Source organism: Aotus nancymaae, unplaced genomic scaffold (genome assembly GCF_030222135.1).
Source record: "Aotus nancymaae isolate 86718 unplaced genomic scaffold, 86718_ANA_hifiasm-v0.15.2.pri h1tg000018l, whole genome shotgun sequence".
NCBI classification, from domain to species: domain Eukaryota; kingdom Metazoa; phylum Chordata; class Mammalia; order Primates; family Aotidae; genus Aotus; species Aotus nancymaae.
This window is the reverse complement of record NW_026988430.1, coordinates 14,665,541-14,688,245: the sequence shown is the minus strand read 5'-3', so window position 1 is coordinate 14,688,245 and position 22,705 is coordinate 14,665,541. Positions and strand designations below refer to the sequence as shown.

General features: G+C 41.7%; 1 protein-coding gene across 1 annotated transcript in view; it reads left to right on the top strand.

Moving 5' to 3' along the window:
* DNAH9 (dynein axonemal heavy chain 9) overlaps positions 1-22,705 on the top strand; it is a 368,705-nt gene that overhangs the window by 69,041 nt on the left and 276,959 nt on the right. Inside the window, exons 18-24 of the mRNA XM_064378055.1 lie at positions 2,121-2,343; positions 3,076-3,242; positions 12,347-13,217; positions 15,979-16,109; positions 16,431-16,557; positions 21,117-21,269; positions 22,504-22,629. Of these exons, the coding sequence (XP_064234125.1) occupies positions 2,121-2,343; positions 3,076-3,242; positions 12,347-13,217; positions 15,979-16,109; positions 16,431-16,557; positions 21,117-21,269; positions 22,504-22,629 (1,798 nt within the window). The remainder of the gene's footprint in view (positions 1-2,120; positions 2,344-3,075; positions 3,243-12,346; positions 13,218-15,978; positions 16,110-16,430; positions 16,558-21,116; positions 21,270-22,503; positions 22,630-22,705) is intronic.

Genomic DNA, 22,705 nt, shown 5'->3' with positions numbered 1-22,705 from the left:
AGGCCTCAAAATACTGAATTTTCTGAAGCCTTGTCTTGGACTTTCTTCTTTATCTGCATTCATTTTTCAGGTGATACCCAGCCCCATGCTTTAAAAACATCTCTGTGCTGATAGTTACTAAATGTGTCTTTTAAGCCCCTTGTCTCAGGAACTCCAGATTTAGATTTGGCTACCTAATAAATATCTCCTTTACCTGTCTAGTGTCTGAGAGGCATCACAAACCTAAAATATTTAAGATCTATTCCTCTCCCTTTCCCCACCAAAAACATTAACCTTCCCCAATTCTTCCTCATATCTTTAAAGGTCATCACCATTGACATCATTGCCGGGAGTCATCATCAATTTCTCTCATTCCCTTACACCTCTCTTCCAATCCATCAGAGTCCTATTGGCTCTACATGCAAAATTATCTTGACTCTGTCCACTACTCACATTCACCATCCAGGTCAAAGCTAATATCTGTCACCTGGACAAGCACACTGATCCCTAACTGCCCTCTTAGCTTCCATTCTTGTCCCCCCACCACCAATGCCACCGTCACCAGCACCATCACTTCCAGCTAAAATCTCTTCTCCAGCCCCAGATCTTTTTTTTTTTTTTTTTTTTTTTTGAGACGGAGTTTCGCTCTTGTTACCCAGGCTGGAGTGCAATGGCGCGATCTCGGCTCACCGCAACCTCCGCCTCCTGGGTTCAGGCAATTCTCCTGCCTCAGCCTCCCGAGTAGCTGGGATTACAGGCACGCGCCACTATGCCCAGCTAATTTTTGTATTTTTAGTAGAGACGGGATTTCACCATGTTGACCAGGATGGTCTCGATCTCTTGACCTCGTGATCCACCCGCCTCAGTCTCCCAAAGTGCTGGGATTACAGGCGTGAGCCACCGCGCCTGGCCAGCCCCAGATCTTTTTGACGAAACAAATCAGATCATGCATTCTCCTATTCAGAATCCTCACTCTTAGAATAAAATCTGGACTTCTTGCCACAGCCAATAATGCCCTACATAGTCTGGCCCCTCACAAATCCTCTGACTTCTCCTTACTCTATGCCTTCTCTTATTCCCCTTAGACTTTTGCCACCCTGACTTTTTCCATTGTCCTCAAACCAGACTTTAACCCCAGTGCCTTTGCTCATGATGTTCCCTCTGTCTGGAATGCTCTTCTCTAATTATTTCTGTGGCTCATTCCTTTACATGATTGCTCAATATCACCTGCATAGAAAGGTACCTCATAGAAAATAATCTACTCCATCTCTAGTGTCTATCCCCTTATCCTGACTTATTTTTTCATTAGCACTCATTACTATGTGAAACTATACAATTTATTTCATCATTTTTTTCTTTTTACTTTTCCCACTAGAATGTAAGCTTCACGAGGGCAGGGTCTTCATTTCTCTTATTTGTCATTCTATTGTCGATTATGATAGACACTCAATAATTCTGTTGAATTTTTTTTTAATGAACCTATTTGAACTTTCAGAATAATCAGTGAGACAAATGACTTTTCCAATCTTATAGACGAGGAAACTTAGGCTCAGAGGTGGCAAATGGCTTGGCCGTGGTCACATATGTAATAAATGTGAAAATCTAACTCAAATGTGTGCGACGTTATAGGCCATAGTATTTTATTATTTCTTAATTTATCTTCTAACTTTCTGCTTTGAAATAATTTCAGACTTAACTTTACAAAGTTTCCTTTTGCTCTTTACCCAGCTTCCCCCAATGGTAACATCTTATATAAACGTAGTACAGTTATCAAAACCAGGAATTTAATATTAATATAGAAGTAGTAACCGATCTATTGATCTTATTCAAATTTCATCAATTGTCCTACTAATATATTTTTTTTCCGGCCCAGGATTCTATCCAGATCACACATTATGTTTAGATGTCATGTCTCTTCCTGAGTCTCCTCCATCGCAGGACAGGCCTCAGTCTTTGTCTTTCATAACCTTGGCACTTGTGCAGGAGGCCATATTCTTAAAATCAGAGCACAGTCTATGCAGAGTGCTTAGCATGTGGTAGGATTTTCATAATGATAGATATTTTTGTTGGGGAAATCAATACATGTTCCTTTTGAGGAGTAGAATGAGTATGGCTCCTTATATTCTGTTTGTGTTGATTAGCTTGGCTGACCTTGAAGCATTTATAAGGAACAGTGAGAGCGGCTTACTCAAGAAAGTTGAAAAAGGAGATTTCCAAGGCTTGGTTGAGATCATGGGACACCTTATGGCTGTTAAAGAACGGCAGAGTAACACTGATGAGATGTTCGAGCCCTTAAAGCAGACTATTGAATTGCTGAAGACCTATGAACAAGAATTGCCAGAAACCGTGTTTAAGCAGCTGGAGGTCAGTGCATATGTCTTCTTTATAAAAGAAACAGAGGAAGCATTTTAGGATTTCAGAAAGGGTAAAGTGGGGTCCAGCAAGTTAAAAATAGGGCTTGCAGCTGACTCAAGATCCACGTTTTGGAACTGTAATGTGTGGCATATTTGTAATGTCTAGAAAATTCTGGGAACTCAGTACATATGGGAGCATGCAATGCTGGAGATATGTGGGAGAATTAACATGGATAATTTTTTTCCATAGAAATCAACCAATGTTTCGATTTAGAGAGGAAAAGAAAGCAGATCTGAAAGATGTTAAGATGGTCCAAGAGGAAGTGTGGAACATAAAAGAAAATAACCAGGCAATCCTGAATCTTGAAGAATATAGAAAAGGGAGGGGGTTAATGTAGTTTCAGTAAAAATAGATTAGAAGCAATAGAGAAACCAAAGATTGTAGAAACATCTTCCCTTAAAAAAAATCTAAAAGTTTCTTTAGCATTCTGAATTTTCACAAATTTAGAGGGCTTAGAGGGCCAGTGGCTGAAAGCAAGAAGATTAGTGTTTAGAGCAGCTACAGAAGGAAGTCAAGGAATAGTGGGTAGAGGGCAGATTGTAAGGAATGGGAAGATGACACCACCACATCATCATACCATCTCGTAGCACAAATGGAAGCCATCTGGACTCTGCCAGCTCAGGACTATGGGAAAGGAAAGAGCACCATGGGAATCTGATCACACTGAGGTCTCCTTTGCAGGAGCTGCCTGAGAAATGGAACAACATAAAAAAGGTGGCCCTTATTGTGAAGCAGCAGGTGGCCCCACTGCAGGCAAATGAAGTGACACTCCTCCGCCAGAGGTGCACAGCCTTTGATGCAGAACAGCAGCAATTCTGGGAGCGATTCCACAAAGAAGCCCCCTTCAGGTATGGGTCAAACACTGCTGCCTCCCTTTCTCTGAGCATTGCAGTCTTTGAGTCATGGGTAATCTTTCTGTTGAGAGTGTATATTTTCCAGCACCTACAGACCCGTTAGTAATCTTCCCTCCCATTTAAGACCTTTGGTTGAAACGTGGTGCTGACGTGGACCAAATCCTATCATGACCTATATGAAATGGCCAAGGATTGTAGAAACATCTTGCCTTAAAAACATTCTTATATATCTAGAAGCATCTTTGTGCCTCCAAGTTTATAAAGGGATTATAGGTGGTATAATTATTAGGATTTTACTAAACCTTTAGCATTCTAAGTTCTCACAGACTGTTCTTTTGGTTTTAAAAAGTGGCTGATTGGATTTTTAGAATTTTGCAGCACATTTCATTTTGGCAGCATAAAGGAAGGATTTAGCTGGAGGTTTTCTTCAGGAGTATTCTCTCTGCTTGGTTCAGATGCCTGCCTGCTTCTTACGATGGGTCTTTGCACAAGCAAAGCAACTCTAGGATGGGCAGCACCATTCACCTGTGCCCACACTGCACACACTGGGGCTCTTTTCTCAGGGGTTTCCTCCCGTGGTGGAGAAGTGGTCTGCTCCTCGTCCACTGCTCAGCATCAAGGGCTCCAACCAGAGGCCAAGCTGGTGCTGAATGATCCTACATCTGCTGATGTGCCATCTAGATTGGGTGCCCCCTGCCCCAACACTCCTGCTCTGTGATTTGTTTCCTGTTTCTTTGAGCTTCATTTCTTGCTGGGTCTCCTCTATAGTTTTGGGTAGACAGACTTAGAAATCTCCAAACTGGAAAATTGTCTATGCTGACAGTGAGGAATGTTTTCATTTTCGAAGGTTATTTGCCCACAGAAATAAAACCAAACAAAAAAATACAACTTCATAGCAGTGAAGTCCAATAAAAATTAAGTGCGTGGATGCTAGATTCAGGTTGCCTGGAGTCCAATTTCAGGTTGTCTCCTTACTGCTTATGTTATGACAAGTTACTTAATACCTTTGTGCTTCAGATTCCTCATCTATAAAAAGCAGATAATAATAGTGTCCACCACATATAGTTATTGGTTGAATTAAAGAGATCATTCTTGAAAGTGTCTAGCATTGTGCCTGGTACTATGTTGAAAAACCATACTGGTTTGCCCAGGACTTTTCTGATTGTTGTTTGTTTGCCTGTTTGATTGTTTTCGACATAGCGTCTTGCTCTCTCACCCAGGCTGGAGTCCAGCATCATGATCATAACCTACTGTAGCCTTGAACTCTTTGGGTTCAAACAATCCTCTCACTTCAGCCTCCTGAGTAGCTGGGACTACAGGCATCCTCATGTCTTGGGAAGTACCTCTGTTCTGGGCAAATTGGCTGGTTGCTCATCCAACCTGGCATGCCTATTCTTATCATTCATTCATCAAACATTTATTAAGCAGCTTGCTCTCTCCGAAGCATTATACTTGGAGTCACAGAGAATAAGATGAGTATGTAAAGAGGTAGGGAAGAACAAGTGTGTAAAACAGACATAAGATATAAATATATAAAACATATGACTCTAAAGCAATGTGCTGCCATGTGGGCTGCCCATCAGAATCACCTGGAAAGATTTTTAAAACTCCCAATGTCCAGTCTGTCCTGTATACCAATGATGTTAGACTTTCTGGAGATGAGACCTGTTGCATCAGTATGTTGTAAACTCCAGTAATTCCAATGTGCAGCCCAGTTTGAAAACCACTACCCTAAAGGAAAGTAACTGGTTTCCTTTCAAGCAATCATGTTGGGGAATATAATTCCTAATAGAACTCCTAAGTCTGTATCCCCTTAAAATAACTGCCTTAGGAGCCACGCCCTTGTTCCAAAGAATCATCTGTTACTCAAAACCCTATGGACTCCTTGGGGGACTGTCTTTCAGAGTCCAGGGCTGCTTCTTTTGACTCTTTTTTGGGCATGCAATTGAATTTTTGAAATTGAACACCAATTCAGAGCCAAAACTGCTGAGGGAGGTAAGTTCTCCAGCTGGGTAATACTACTTAGTGTTAACAACAGCCACACCAAAGACAACAGCCATAAAAATAAAGACACTAATGTCTTTGCACCAACAGTCTCTTAAAATAATTTCAAAAAAGAAAAAAAATTCAAAGATGTTGGGGGAAAATATCTTCTCAAAGAGATTTCTAAGACTGCTTGAAAGGGAAACAACACTGATGTGCTTTTGTGTCTGTTGGAAATTCAGTATTATGGCCAGGCACAGTGACTCACACCTGTAGTTCCAGCACTTTGGGAGGCCAGGGAGGGTGGATCACGAGGCCAGGAGTTCAAGACCAGCCTGGTCAATAGGTGAAACCCTGTCGCTACTGAAAATACAAAAATTAGCCGAGCATGGTGGCACAAGCCTGTTATTCCAGCTACTCGGGAGCCTGAGGCGGGAGAATCGATTGAACCTGGGAGACAGAGGTTGCATTGAACCAAGATCACACCATTGCACTCCAGCCTGGGTGACAGAATCAGACTGCATTAAGAAAAAAAAAAAGAAATTCGGTATTCCTCCTTCATGGGTATGTTTTATGTATTGATCAGCTCCTATTTGTTTTTTCATTTTATTTTTATTTGACAGTTGTGTTCATTTTTCTTTCTTTGCACTTGTATCTGCTGGCTGTGAGGATATTGCTACTCTTAGCTGGGTGTTCCAAATTCACATCTGTTAATTTGACATGCAGATGAATCCCTAGAAGAGGATGCTTTGAAAAGAACTGCTGGGAAACCAAATATTTCTGCAATTTTGATGTATTTCTCTTCTTGTCAAGAAAAACATCAGAGCTAAAATGGAATTGTAGATTTATTGCTAAAGTGAATCTTAGTGGATGTCAACTTACGTGTTTTGTTTTCTTTCTTAGTTTGGTGTGTGTGAGTGTTCAAAATTTGTAGGTATTGTGTGTGGCATGTAAGTTTAAATCTGGTTTCTCCACTGTTATTTATGAATCTCTAAGTTGCAGACCCTGGAACATTTTTCTGTGAATTCAAGTTTGAGTTTAATTCTGGTTTCTTCACTTTTAGATCATTTATGAATTTCTAAAGTGCAGACCCTGGTACATTTCTCTGTGGATGAAAGTTTCTGCTCCTGATTAGGTTACATGGGTTAAGCTCAGTTTTGGATGTTCTCATCTTTAAGGAGAGGGGGAAAAAAAAACCCAATTGTCTTATTAAGCCCTTGCAGTCTGACAGGTACTATGTGAAGTCAGGTTGCATGGGTTAAGGTTCTTCATGTTCAAGTCAAATTTCAGCTCCTCCTTTAGATCTTAACTCTAAATTATAGTGCCATATTTCTAGCTGAGCTCTCACCACAGTAATAGGCTAAATCATCCTACTCAGATTCAAAGGCTGTGTGCAACTTTTAAAGCTGACAAATTCTCCCTGTTGAATGAAAGGAATGCCCCCATGCTCTAGGGCATTTCACCGTTTGGTCTTCCTGACCTTGAGCACAGTCCTCCTGACCTTAAGAAACAGCACCATGACATACAGCCTTCTTATCCACATCAAGACCAAGGTAATCGAGGGATTGCTGAGCCAAAATAATCTATCTCTGTGTGAGCTCCAATTCGAGGAAGACTATTCGTGTTTCCAGCAGGCAACCAGATTCTCTGAATGGCTGGGAGGGCTTTCTTGAAGTTACCTTCCATGGGGTACTGTCCTACATGACAACTAGAGAAAACAGCTTTCCAAATAGCCCAAGGCAGCAGTCGTAAGGAAAGAAAGGATTTTGTCCTGCTCACACAGTGTCTGTTGTTTCTTTAAAGCTGCAGAAAAGGGCGGTATTTGTCATTAAACCTCCAAGGGACATATAGATATCCTAAGATATGTCATTCATTCAACTCGATCCTGTTCTTCCAGTTAGTCTGACTCATTCAGATGATTTAGGCTTTCATGGAGTAGATGAGGTTGTGGTCTCAACAGTGGAGTTTGAAAAAAGCTGTTAGGATTTTGAGATGATACACCTTTCCTGACCTCAAGGACTTATAACCTCAGGGACAACTTCAAAAATGAGCAGTAAGGCATGCACACTGGGACCAGCTTTAACCCCACCTGGGGAGGCAGTTCACACCTCTTGTGGAACGTGGTGCTTGTAATGGTGAGCCAGAGCCATTGGCAAGTAGGAGCTGTTTCAGGGGGAAAAAAAAAAGTAGAAAGTGAGGATATTCTGGGCAAAGGAAATAGCATATATGAAGATGCAAAAGGATGAAAATGTAAGAAACAGCTGGAAAACTGCCTGTGTGTATGGCTGGGATGCAGGAAGTAGGAGAAAAGAATGGAAGAGTCCATGTTTTGACCATAATTGTTGGAAATGGGTTTATAACGTTGGGAAAAATCCACACTGAGACAATGGATCACTCCGCAAGACCAGTTTTACTTCCTGTGGGGAGGGTGCAACTTGCTGGCAGTTTTGCCACGAGAGCACACCTAAACAAAGGAGACAGGGACATTTATAACTCTTATAACCTGATGCAATTGCCCTACTGTTGGGTCCAGTTTCCATTGGCCAGAACAGGACCTCACATTCTATGCTTGACCTGATTGGCTAAAAACTTGGAAATTTTCTAAAGAAGTAAAGGCGGAGGAGAACAAAGGAAAAGAGGAAGTAACTTGAGGAATGCTTAGAGAAGCGATAACATTTTCAAATAAGGCTGGGGAATAAGCTTTGACCCAAGACTTGCCTGAGCTTGTCCAGGCATGTCAGGACAGATATCTAGGTTAAAGTGTAAGAACTAAGAACATGGGATGCACTTATTTCTTTACTAACAGCTACTTTAAGATTATTAGCAAAAGCTTTAAAGTAAATTAACCTTTGAAGAAACTGTTAATTATTCGTAATGAACTAAGAGGAAAGCTTTGAAGAGGAACCTTCTATTTATTATTATTTCCTACAATAATCAACCACTGGGAGTCTAAGCATGACAAAAACATAAAGACCACCTTCTCATGGCCATCGAGAACAGAATGGGGCAAGGTAGGCTCAAGACCAGGTACTCAGTGGGAGAGTGATTCTAACAGCCCAGGTGAGAAGCAGTGAGGCCCAATCTGAAGCAGTGGCAGAGATGAGGGAGAGGGGAAAATGCGTTGCGGAGAGCTTTAGGAAAATAATATCTGCAGGATTGATTGAACACAAGAGATGGGGGAGAAGGGGAGTGTAAGGCAATTTTTCATCTTCTAGCTTGGACAAGTGGTGGAAAGAGGTTCTCTCTCATTGTTCACTGAGAGGAGCACAGAATGGGAAGGAGTGGCCCTCACAAGGTCAGGGTTAGACACATTGAGTTTTATGCTACCCAGTGGGTATCAAGGAGAAGTGTGACACCATTTGTGGTATACACAGATATGGACAGTACTGAGGTTAACATTTACCAACAGCCAATTTTGCAGGAATCAATTTAACTCATTTATTCCTCTCTCTCTAGGGTCATGTCTGGGTCAAGCCAGAATCAGTTATTTTTCTAGGATCAAAGACATGAGCATTGTATTTTCATTCCTTTTAATTCTAGTTTTAGTCATCCAAACTTTCCAGGCATTTAGAGTAAAACACTTTTTACCTTATTATTTCAATTTCAAAGGCTCAGCCCAACCTTTTCCCTCCTATTACTTTCTTGTTCTTATACTGTATCATTTCCTCAGGGTTTAGAGGATGGCTTCCAGTTTATTAGGCACATGAACCAAGTCTATGAATATCCTGACAATTTGATCTAAAGTTTAGAAATTCTAAGAGGGTTACCTGTCCTCCTGTCTATGAGTTCCCTTCACAGCTTAGGCCAAGTTGGTTTTTATGTGTGCTTAGCTACAGAATATGACCACTCACAAATCTAAACTATAAACAAAAATTATGCCCCAGGGTAGATGAAGTTTGGAATAGGTTTGATAAATGTTCACCCCTTATAAATATTTAAGGACCCAACATTGATTTAAGAATGCTTATTGGTGCCAAAGAAAGAATGGTTAACAAGATAATTTCTAATCTCCTATGTGTACCCCTTAAATAGCTCATAGGTTACCTAATAAGTTATTCCTGAATGGTGTTCCATTAACAAATTAAACAGGATATGGCCTTTTAGAATTTGTTTGAATTTTAACTAATACCGAGAAGTTAAGTTTGCATTCTAAGTTCACTCTGGTCAAGATAAAAAGTAGAACCTAAAGTACAATTTAAAAAGTAAATAAATAAAAATAAATAAATTTTTTTTAAAAAGTAGAACCTGCACACACCAACGATTAGTCTTTGGAAATGAAGAAAAAGCACAAGAACTCCTCACCCTTGGTGATCTTTTTTGCTGGGCCCCTTGCCGTGAGCACATTCCATTTCTTTCCTCCTAGTTCTTTCTTCCTCATAAAGGAGAAAGCTCCTCCTCTCTCTCTCTATGAGAGAGAGACAGAGAGAGAGAGAGGAGGAGCTTTCTCTTTCTCTCTCTCTATATATATATAGGAGAGAGAGAGAGAGAGAGAGAGAATCAGGGCCCTTTTCAACTCTGAGCACTCCAACCTTCTGTTCTGAAATATGTGGGAGATAAAGAATAGGGAGGACGTGCAAGCGATAGTCCCATTCTCTTAAGATATAAATCTGCAATCATAGCACCTGAGCCAAAAATGATTTAGCTGGAAGAAGCAGGATCCAAACATAAGGAGCGTCGAAGTTAATCTGACACTAATTTAATGGTATGCATAACTGTTATTCTGTTGCATGGCAATTAGGCTTAAGTGGTAAGTGTTCAGGTAAATGACTTCAATTAGGATTGCTTTCCATCTGTCAAGTCAAATATTTCTAAAGTCAACACAGACAGGGCAGTTGAAAAAAAGGAGGTTGTATGTCATGCTCTTCCTTTTTCCCTCCTTTCATATTCTACCTACCAACATGCAAACACACACATGCATACAACAAACACACACTGTAGATGGGAGGAAAAGGCCAATTCTCTAGTCACTCATTTCCTCGCAACCTTCCCTTTGATGGTGAGCCCCATGATGCCCTGTTTGATTTTAGCAGAACGTACCATTCTCCCTTATCCCATGGTGTGTCTGGTAGGTAGCCCTCTAAACACACAGAGAAAACTTGATCCTGGGGGTGAAAGTGAGTATAAAATGGAGTTAGAGGAGAAAAATTCGAGGATCCTTGAACACTAGGGTTATGAGTGCCCTTGACCATAAAAAAGCCATCTGCCTACGTGGGTTCCTTTGCATGTAGGGTCTTACATTGGGGAAAACACTATGCAGGAATGCATGCTTTGCAGGGTGGCAGCATACGGTTTGTCCTCACTTATGAGGATTAGAAGCAGTTTCAGGGACATGCATCCCATAAACACTGGAGAGAAGAGGATGAGGAAACTGGACTAAAAAGCTAGAAATGGCTTACATTTCTCTAATGACCAATGGTGATGAGCTTTTTTTCATATGTTTGTTGGCTGCATAAATGTCTCCATGAGATACCATCTCATGCCAGTTAGAACGGTGATCATTAAAAAATAAGGAGACAACAGATGCTGGAGAGGATGTGGAGAAATAGGAATGATTTTACACTGTTGGTGGGAGTGTAAATTAGTTTAACCATTGTGGAAGACAGCGTGGCAATTCCTCAAGGATCTAGAACTAGAAATACCATTTGACCCAGCAATCCCATTACTGGGTATATACCCAAAGGATTAGAAATCATTCTTTTGTAAAGACATATGCACACATATGTTTAATGTGGTACTATTCACAATAGCAGAGACTTGGAATCAACCCAAATGCCCATCAATGATAGACTGGATAAAGAAAATGTGGCACATATACACCATGGAATACTATGTAGCCATAACAAAGGATGAGTTCATGTCCTTTGCAGGGACATGGATGAAGCTGGAAACCATCATTCACAGCAGACTAACACAAGAACAGAAAACCAAACACCACATGTTATCACTCATAAGTGGGATTTGAGCAGTGAGAACACACGGACACAGGGAGGGGAACATCACACACTGGAGCCTGTCAAGGGTTGGAGGGCTAGGGGAGGAATAGCATTAGGAGAAATACCTAATGTAGATGATGGGATAATGGATGCAGCAAATCACTATGGCATGTGTGTAACTATGTAACAAGCCTATACATTCTGCACCTGTACCCCAGAACTTAAAGTGTATTTTTTAAAAAGCTAGAAAGGGTGCTCCTAGGTGTCGAGGGCAGACCCAGAGGCTGCCCCAGGATGCAGAGGGGGGTGGGCTAGGGAAGGGTAAAGGCAGAAAAGGGAGATCAGGGACAGCTTGGAGGAGGACTTACAAAGATGAGGAGCCAGACTTGAGGCACACGGTGAAGGAAAGTGACCACAATTATATATCAAAGACTTTGCAGCCAGTCTTCATGGCCACTCACAGTGGTTCTCCAGCATGAAGTTCTGTTGCCTGAAGCTGATGCAGACACTGGGGCGAGCTTCACCATGAATGAGGACATCACCCTGGCAAACAGAAATCACCTGTGGAGTTTGCCTGAGTCCTGCCCCCAGGGATTCTGATTTAGATGGTCTATAGAGCAGTCTGGGCATGGGGATCTTTCAAAGCTTTCAGAAGATCCTAACATGCAGCCGAGGCTGATAGCCACTGCCTCAGAGTGATCAGTGGAGGGAGGTCAAGGTCAGACTCCTGAGTGCCAGCTCTCCCACTTAAAGATTGCCTACCACTATGTTCCTGGCAGGGCCCTTGGGTTTCCTGCTTCTGCTGTAATATAGCAACTCTTTTGTGTCAAGTGGTCTTCAGAACCAACAGCTAGATGAAGGACAGAGTCTAAAGGGGCTTGGATAAGGGGGTGTTCCCTTCTAGACCTGGGTAGAGGACATTGCATAATGTTGTTCTTGCATTACCCTTCCTCCAATGCCCACTCCACCCCAATCTATCCTGAATGTCTTTTTTTCCCCAAAAGAAAATCCTGGGAAGAAAAGACATTCTTGGCTTTGGTGAAAAGAATGTTTTTGGTGAAAGCCACTGCTCTTTCCTAAAACACCAAGCCTGTAAAGATTTCAGCTGGTTGTTACCTTAGAGATGCTAGGAAGTGGGTCCCTGCATGCTGTACTTACAATAGAACACACTGTGTTTTGTAGGTTTGATAGCATCCACCCTCATCAAATGCTGGATGCCAGTCACGTCGAGATCCAGCAGATGGAATCCACCATGGCCTCCATTTCTGAGTCTGCCAACTTATTTGAAGTCAATGTTCCTGACTATAAGCAGCTGAGGCAGTGCAGGAAGGAGGTCTGCCAGCTGAAGGAGCTCTGGGACACCATTGGGATGGTGACCTCCAGCATCCATGCCTGGGAGACCACACCCTGGAGGGATATCAATGTGGAGGCCATGGACTTTGAGTGCAAACAGTTTGCCCGGCATATCCGAAACCTGGACAGGGAGGTCAGAGCCTGGGATGCATTCACAGGCCTGGAAAGCACTGTGTGGAACACACTGAGCTCCCTGAGGGCAGTAGCTGAGCTGCAGAATCCAGCCATCCGGGAGCGGCACTGGAGGCAGCTGATGCAAGCCACTGGTGTGAGCTTCACTATGGACAAGGACACCACCCTAGCACGCCTTCTGCAGCTCCAGCTGCACCACTATGAGGACGAGGTCAGGGGCATTGTGGACAAAGCCGTGAAAGAGATGGGTATGGAGAAAACCTTAAAGGAGCTGCAGACCACCTGGGCTGGCATGGAATTCCAGTATGAGCCCCACCCACGGACCAACATCCCCCTCCTGAGCTCTGATGAGGACCTCATAGAGGTTCTGGAGGATAATCAGGTTCAACTTCAGAACCTAGTGATGTCCAGGTATGTTGCTTTCTTCCTGGAGGAAGTTTCCGGCTGGCAGAAGAAGCTGTCCACAGCAGATGCTGTCATCTCTCTCTGGTTGGAAGTACAACGAACATGGACTCATCTGGAAAGCATATTCATTGGGTCTGAAGATATTCAGGCACAGCTACCCCAGGTACCTGCTAGGGAAGTCTATTCTCTGATCCAGGTGAAGGGAAGGTCACCCCATTCCTGCATTGTCTAGGCTCTTTCCTTTTCTGCCTCCTTGCTTTGACTTTACTTAAAGGGACCTCCCACAAATGCTCAACTTACATGCCACCAAAAATCAGGCAGAGGAAAAGAGAGATGGTGAAATGCACATCAATCAGTTTGTCCTTAGATAGGTAGGAAAAAGAAAGGACAACCTCCCTCAGAAAAAAAAAATATATATGTAAGAAAGGAGATTTAAAAATACTGGCTACTGCAGTTTGGGTTGAAGTCTTCGTGGGTTGCTTCTTGGATCATTAAAATTCAGGTATCCACTGAAAGTGAGTCTTGTTTCTAGGCAAATTCAGGATCCTTCTCAGCAGCATGCCATTCTATAAACCTCTGGCCTGTGCCAGCATTCCAACTAAATACCAAACAATGGATTTCCCTAAAATATGTGTTCTTCTCATTATTACCTTCCCTATGTTTGCTCCTTCTAATTAGTCCTAATTAATGTGCCATTAACTTACCCCTCTCTCAGTGGACTCTGGTTCATTTTTAAATTTTTTTCTTCAGAATCCCTCTGTATTCTTTCAGTACAGCAAGTTCTTTGCTTACAAATTAGCTTGATTCCAAAATGTCACGCGCTGTCCAGGCTTTGGTTAGAAATTAAAGCACGGTCTGCCAAAACATAGTTTTCCTGCTAATCTCAAAAAGCATATTTAGTGTAATACTGTAGATTAAAGGTTGTATGTTTGCTGTGAAAAATAATAGAAAACAATTCTGTATGGCAGTTGTAATTAAGTCAAATTGAATAAGCCAGATTTTATTTATCTCAAATGCCAGCGATTGAAGCAGGCCAGGCTTAATGAGAGGGGGCAGAGACAGAGGTGGAGATTCTTGCAGAAACTTTAAGGGAGATGTCTGAGAACTTTTAATTAAAAAATTGAAGATTTAGTATCGTTAACCTCTAAACAGTGCCACAGGTTTGTGTACAAAATATATAAACACATTTATTTTCTCTGTAATAACAATGAAACAGAAACAATTTCAAAACATAATAAAATCAGCCAGACTCTTAACACCATAACTGGTAACTATTTTCATTCATTATGAATTTTTCCCAACTTTTGTTCATGTACCTATTTTTACATAATTGCTCTCAGTGTCATTACAATTTCCTATTCAACTTTTTTCGTGTGAACCTTTATGCCAGATGTTTCAGATACTTATGTAGCCTGATACTGTTTCATTTTTAATTGGAGCAAAACATCTCCTGGAGGAATCATAATTTACTTTACCCTCTTGTTTCTAAGTCTTCTTGGGAGGAGGGGAGGATCACAGAGGGAGGGAATCGCACGCCTGGGCTTGAGTCCTCATTCACTTGCAGCTGTGGGACCTTGGCCAGGGTACTTAACCACTCAATGCCTTGGTTTCCCCATGTGTAAATTAAGACTAGTACTGGTATCTATTCTGGAGTCTTCTGATATCTATTCTGGAGTCTTCATTAAAACAATGCACATAGCACATACCATTATGATTGTTGTTATATAATAATAATACCACAAGCTCTACCACCTCACCAGGTGCCAAGTATTTGGCTGAAGCATATTGCATATATTAGTCTGTCAATCATTTCAGTGATAACTGTGAGTGTGTATGTTTGGGAGAAATGACAACTGATTAATTTTGACATCAAAGGAGTATATTTGCTGAGGGAAAATTCATTTTGGTTATATAAACTTTTGCATGGGTCCAGAAAGAATGTTAGATCCACCATCTGCTTATGAATCAAGTGTTGGATGCCTGGGGCTTGGGGGTGGTCTCTGCAACCTTTTCAGAAAGTCCTCAAAGTCAAAATTATCTTAATTATCGTATTATTTGTTATCCCCCTTTTTTTCTCTCATTCTTCCATGAGTGTACAGTGGGGTTCTCCAGAAGTTAGATGACATGTGATATCACAATAAATTGATACAGAAGGAGTTTTCTGTTAAGTAAGACATTACAAAGATTTGAAAAACGGAAAAGTGAAATGATGCCCCCTTTTCAACTGTTATTTTTTGTTTTGGAAAATATATTTATGTATTTTATTTATGCTAACATAATGGTTTATTATTGTTACTTTTTAAATGCTTTTTTTTTTTGAGACAAAGTCACCCTCTCACCCAGGCTGGAGTGCAGTGGCGCGATATTGGCTTTTTGCAACCTCTGCCTCCCAGGTTCAAGCAATTGTCATGCCTCAGCCTCCCGAATAGTAGCTGAGATTATAGGCATGCACCACCAAGCCCAGCTCATTTTTGTATTTTTAGTTGAGAGACGGTTTCACCATCTTGGCCAAGCTGGTCTCGTACTCCTGACCTCGAATGACCCGCCCACAGCAGCCTCCCAAAGTACTGGGATTATAGGTGTGAGCCACTGCACCCAGCCTAAATGCATTAATGAATATTTTTAACATTTCTTTGAAAAAAAACCTTTAGCTTCTAGTACAGAAAATATTGAGAGATATGATAGATACTACCTACATAAACAAAAGCTCTTTGAACTCCTAAATAATTTTTGAAAATGTAAATGGGTTCTAAGATGAAAATGTTTGCGAACTACAGCTTAAACTAAGGGTGTTTCCTTCTCTGAGTCTATTCTCTGTATTCGAGAACCCAGTAACAAGTTTCTGCTTCTAACTGGTTCCATGGAGGGAGCTTCTAGGAACTGAGTGGAGTGATGGTTAATTGTTTCCACATTTTTATTTGCAGGATTCTAAAAGGTTTGAAGGCATTGACATTGACTTCAAAGAGCTAGCTTACGATACCCAGAAAACTCCAAATGTAGTGGAAGCCACCAACAAGCCAGGCCTGTATGAAAAGCTGGAGGATATTCAGAGCAGGTGAGGGTCCACCTGTTACCCTTCTATAATAAGAAGGCATCATTTTGTTTTCCCCATCTGTCTCTGAGACCTGTGGTGGGGGAATGAATATGTGTGCCCGTGCATGTCCCTTGCTTTACCTGTTTGGGTAACATGGGGCATTAGAGGTGTTGATGCCAATGTGGACACATTCATGTATATGTTTGCAAATATCTCTAAGTGTTTCTTATGCTAATTTCTGCATATATTCCATCTATTGCATATATGTACATTTAGGTAATATATGTGTATCTATGGGTCTAGGCATACTTAATTGGGAAATTCTGTGTTCTGTGCCCTCAGATTGTGCCTGTGTGAGAAGGCCCTAGCAGAGTACCTTGACACCAAGAGGCTTGCCTTCCCTCGGTTTTACTTTCTCTCCTCCTCCGATCTGTTAGACATCCTTTCCAATGGCACAGCTCCGCAACAGGTAAGCTGGAGGAGCATCCACAGAAAGGTCTAGGAGGAAGGACTGAGGGGTGCCCAGCAGGAGGCGGGTTCAGGCTCCCCATCATGCCTTTTCTCTCTGGCTGGGTGTGTACTTCAGACCTGTGTTGCCCCCTGCATCATCACATACCTCAGAGCTTTCTTGTTTTATTTTTTTTATTTTTAGATGGAGTCTTGCACTGTTGCCCGGTCTGGAGTGCAATGGTGCAATCTCTGCTCACTGCAACCCCCACCTCCCTGGTTCAAGCAATTCTCCTGCCTCAGCCTGGCGAGTAGCTGGGATTACAGGCATCTGCCACCACCCCCAGCTAATTTTTTGTATTTTTAATAGAGATGGGGTTTCACCATGTTGGCCAGGCTGGTCTTGAACTCCTGACCTCATGATTCACCTGCCTTGGCCTCCCAAAGTGCTGGAATTACAGGCACGAGCCACCATGCTCGGCCTACTCAGAGCTTTCTTAATCCCCATCAGTATTACTGCTCAGCATGCCCTCTGGCCCATCAGAAGCTAATCCCTAACATAGAACTGAGAAACTTTGAGGATGGCAAAGGTGGTTGGGGTTAAGGCTTGGCAGAGAATGCCTTTGATCTGGTTCTGAAGAGAGATCCAGGAAATACTGGCCAAAAGCGATAGCTAAAATTTCGATAGGGAGATATAATTGGAAGTTGTATTAACTGAATATTGAGGTCAGGCTTATTGGCAGAAACATATATGAGAAGCCCAAAATTTTATTAGCCATATCGTCTTGGGCATATCACTTTTTTGCAACAAACTTTCCTAATCTGTAAAATAAAGAAACCTGCTGTGTTTGAAGGTTTTTTGAGTATTAAAGTAACTAATTGAAGCAGTGCTGGTATTTGGAGCTACAAACATTGGTTCTGAAATTTGGGAGTGTATCAGAATCCCTTGGAAGGCTTGTCAAAGTACAGATTCTCACTCCCACTGTTTCTGATTCACTACGTCTGGGTGGGGCTGGAGAATTTACATTTCTAAGAATTTTCCCAATGTGCTGCTGGTCTAAGGACTACGCTAGAGAACTTCTGCTATCAGCCATCGTCTGGGTCTCAAAATGCTTGGATGAGTTCTTTTTCCTCATATGATTTTGTTATTCATTTAAAGTATAGTTGTGCTCATTTGCTTCTTTTTGCTTTCAGTGTTAGGGTTTTTCCCATCCTTGTTTATTTGATTTTTTTGAATATGTATGATGCTGATAGGATTCCAAAAGTCAAACTATGCAAAAAGATATGTATATACTCAGAGATGTATCCTTCTCTTCTCTATTCTTTTCATCTCATCACCACCTCTGTTCCACCCCATTTAGGTAACCAATTTCATTAGCTTCTGGGTTAGCTTTCCTATGTCTATCTTTACAAAAGTAAGCAAATGCATATTTACATTCATACATGGTACACTGTCTAATTTTGCCTTCTTTCCTACACAAAACGTAGTGTGCTATGCCTACTTGTCTGCACTTTTCTTTCTTCTGCTTAGCTATATAGCTTGGAAATTACTCCATATCAAGTCAAAGATATCTCCCTCATTTTTTAATATTTGCATCATACTCCATGGATTGATATACCATAGTTTGGCCATAGGTTATTAATAATATTTTGTAATTACAAATAAGGTGGCATTGAATAACTTTGGACTTTGTATTGTTGGTCATCTGTCTTCCAGGTAAATTCCTGGAAGTGAGATTGCTGGCTCAAGGGGTAGATACATATGTAGTCTTAATAGATATTGCCAAGTTTCCACCCTTTTGCTTCACCACAAGCAACAGATAAGAGCTTCTCAAACAGAGCCAAAGGATGGAACCATACATAAGGTTTCTGTCTTTGACCTACCCTTACTAACTTAGTGAAATTATGTTTTGATTTGTTAATAAGAAGCAAGTACTAAAGAGAGATTATCCCTGATAGTTATAGAGCTTCTTTTTTTCATATAGATGGAAATACTTCCAAAGTAGCCCAGTTGTGGTGGGGTTGAAATATTTATTATTGCTGGGGGCTATGGCTCACGCCTGTAATCCCAGCACTTTGGGAGGCCAAGGCAGGAAGATCACAAGGTCAGGAGATTGAGACCATCCTGGCTAAAACCATGAACCCACCTCTACTAAAAATACAAAAAAAAAAAAAAATTAGCCAGGCATGGCACTTGAACCTGGGAGGCAGAGGTTGCAGACAGCTGAGATCGTGGCACTGTACTCTAGTCTGGTGACAGAGCAAGACTCCATCTCAAAATATATATATTTATTATTAATGTATTAGCATTCTGTATTACAACTGTATCTTTATTCATTCTGTGTGTAGAAGGGGTCAGTTCACTGCCAGATTTTTATACCTCATTCTTTTTAAAAATTAATTGATGTTTTTTTATTTTGGAGGTGGAATCTTGCTCTGTTACCCAGGCTGGAGTGCAGTGGCATGATCATGGCTCACTGCAGCCTCAAACTTTTGGGCTCAAGCCGCACCAGTCTCCAGAGTAGCTGGGACTACAGGCATGAGCCACCACACCCAGCTAACTTTTAAAAATTCTTTGTAGAACCTAAAGTACCATAAAAAAAATTATTTGTAGAGATGGGGTCTTGCTTTGTTGCCCTGCCTGGGCTGGTTTTGAACTCCTGGTTTCAAGTGATCCTTCTGCTTTGGCCTCCCAAAGTGTTGGGATAATAGGCATGAACCACCAGAATAGGTCTCATTCTTCAATATTTATTTTGATTTGTTTCTTATTTGATTTGAGTACATTTTTGAGTAGTCCCCACACTCTAAGAAATGAAGCATGGTGTAATACATCCTATTTCCTTCTGTATCTGTGACTCTGTCATTTCACATGTGAGGAAGCAAATGGTTAGGGTTAGAATTTATGAGTCACAGCAATTTCCTCTCAATCCATGCAGATATCACTCTGCTGTTTGTTGTTACAAAGAAGTCATCTGAGGCCTGCCTGCTTTAAAAAAAATTCTAGATAGCCTAATTTCTTTCTCTCTAGGTCCATATAGAGAACAAAATTAAAATTAATTTCTAAACATTTGTATGCTTATATACTTGCTTTATTTTGTTAGTTTATCCCTAAAACATGATGAGGTGTCCTATCTGAAAACTAGAGCTTTTATGATCTTGAAAAGGTTTTCTTCTAGTGTGTTTTAAAATAATGTATCTATTCCATTTATCTGTATGTTTTCTTCATTCAGGTTTATTATACTTCCATAAGCTGAGATTCCACTTTATACATGTTATATGCATTACCTTCTCTTTAATCATATTTTTATCTCTTCCTTGGCATTTATCAGTAAGTTGCTCAAGTTCATCCACCGTATTTAACTTTTTGTGTCAGTTCAGCACTTCAGTGTTGCTAATACTACTGTAAACTGTGCTCTGTCACTCTGTTTCCTTACTTTATTTCTCTACCTCTGCCAATGCATCTTTCACCACATATTTTATAAACTTCATGTTTAATTGAAAGCAAAACAAGGTGATGGTTTTCAAATTGATTTGTTTCCATTATTATATTAGAGCTTTAAAATATATGTGCTCTTATTTGCCCTCTTGAGTCCTGTTTTCTTCTTTTAAATTTTTGGATATTTTCATCGGTTCTATATTGTTGTTGTTGTTAATTGTTTTTAATTTGCTATTTGTTTCTCAATAAAGAAAATTCCATCTTGTTTTTGTCCCAAATCAGTGTGGGTGGTGTTTCCATGGGTACCTTCACAGTTTACCTAAATGCTCTTAGATTTGTCCTCTCATTTCATAAGCTGGAAAGCTGGTTGTTCTAAATTGAGCATTAAAAGTCAGGGTACCAGCAGCTGGAGGGCCCTCAGTAATTTTTCAAGATGCTCTACCGGGGGCAGGTTCTGTTCCTTCTTTTTCCTCCAGCCTGCCATTTTCTTCACCTCAGGACCACAACATAGCTCTGTCCAGCATCCCTCCTAGTACTGCTGCCCTGGGCAATCACTGTAGAGGACCTCTGCTCCTGAGATGCCATGCCTGGGAGCAGCCCGGCACTACCAGACTTTATGCTTAGCACGAGCATGCCTGCCCTTCTTGGAACCCTTCTGATGTGCATTTGTTGAATTGAAGAGGTTTTAAGAATGGGGTGGCTTCTTCCACAGGCCACTGTCACCACCACTCTTGACTCTCCAGATTCGGTGTGTGTTAGCATTCTTCTGCCAGATGGTCCTCTGCTCATTTCCTGTGCCATAGTAGTGTTTTCTTAGGAAGAAGGTTTACAACTTGACCATCATATTTTTCTTGAATCTAGTCCTATCTATAGTAGACCAAGCAGAATTTAGTCAAACCATTGTGGCTTAGTTGGTTTGTAGCTAGTGCACCATTCTCACTAGTTTTATTCAGTCTTCCTTTGGCCACTTCTACTGATTCATTTTATTGCTGTCCTTGCATCAGCGTTGTTTCCACAAACTTAGTTCTAGATTTTGGTGTTTACCACTCTTTCACAGCGATTGTCACAGGTAGACCTCTAAACAATTCTAATAAACGGCTTCCCAAACACGTTCTATGACCCTTTGGCCTGGTTTCCTTTCATAGGTTCAACGTCACCTTTCCAAACTCTTTGACAACATGGCCAAGATGCGATTCCAGCTAGATGCCAGTGGGAGACCAACCAAGACAAGCCTCGGCATGTACAGCAGAGAAGAGGAGTATGTGGCTTTCAGCGAGCCCTGTGACTGCAGTGGGCAGGTAACACGATAGTCCTTTCACCTCCTTGTGCTTTTCTCTCTCAGATGCCTTCATTCAAATCTGATCAGCATCAGCTCTAGGAGGGCCTTTCTGGCCTTGGTCCAGATCTGCTGTCCGTGTCCTCTGACAGCCAGCTTCTTTGACTTGAACTGACGTTGGCACAGCAGCTGGCACCCTGCTTTCCTCTTTCAGGGAAGGACACATGTCAACATTCATATCTTTTCCTTAACCAAAGACCTGTGCAGAGGGAAATAAAATGCACATAAACAACTATCCAAGTCAATGAGAAAAGGATGTTAAAATGATTAGCGGCACCTGGAGACGTCAACATGGCAGCCCCTGGGGCACCCTGCAGGGGAATCTGGGACACTGACACCCTCCTGGGGAGAAAAATGTCCTTTTGTGAAACTGGCTGCTTTCCTGAGGTGCCCCCTCTCTGCACAAATACGCCTCAGCATCATTTCTTCCCACAGCCTTCCCCTTGGAGAACCAACTACCACCCTGCTCCAGGAACTGCTTCCTCCAAATCTCCATGTCCAATGCAAGGGACACAAACCATGGGACCATTTTCCCCTTAAGCCTCCTTCCCATCCTTTGGCACCACCACTAAAGTATAGGCCTTCCTTTGTTTATTGTCCTAAATGATCCAGCAGAGCATTGCCCCTGGGGGTTCTCATCTAGTGCCAAGTAATACCTGGAGTAAGGATATTTTACAGGGTTCCACCTTTATCACATGTATCTAAGAAAGCAATTCTCGTACCAGAAAATAATCGCTTCTCAGTTATATGAGGGTGGTCCTGGGATTTCATTCAGAATGTGTTCTTTTTGTAGACCTAGAAAACGTTTTATAGTTGAGGAATACAGTCCTGGTTTGCACTTCATACTCAGGGTAAACAAAGTCATGACAAGCCGCTGATTTATTTACACCAGCTCAACCCAGATTTCTATTTCCTTGTACGAACTCTGGGTGACAGCCCCCACCCCCTTAACATGATACCCTGTCCTCCATATTCCAAATGCACACATCAGCCTGCTGTTAATTAAGTCTGGGTCTCACCCATCACCATCCCAATTATGTAAACAGCACATCTCTCTGCACCTTCTGGCAGCCTCTTGGGGCTCTGTACCACATCTGGGCTCCACTTCCTTCACTCCCTCAGGCTGAGTGGAAGAAAATGTGTAATACTAATCAAAACTTCTTAGACAACTGTCTAACCCCCAGTTGTTCTTTCAGGTGGAAATATGGCTGAACCATGTCCTTGGTCACATGAAGGCCACTGTGAGGCATGAGATGACAGAAGGCGTAACTGCCTATGAAGAAAAGCCAAGGGAGCAGTGGCTCTTTGACTACCCAGCTCAGGTATTGTAATGGGATGCCCCCATCCTCCACTGCACTATTTTCCTCTGCAGTCTCCTCCAGCCTTCAGCAGCTGACA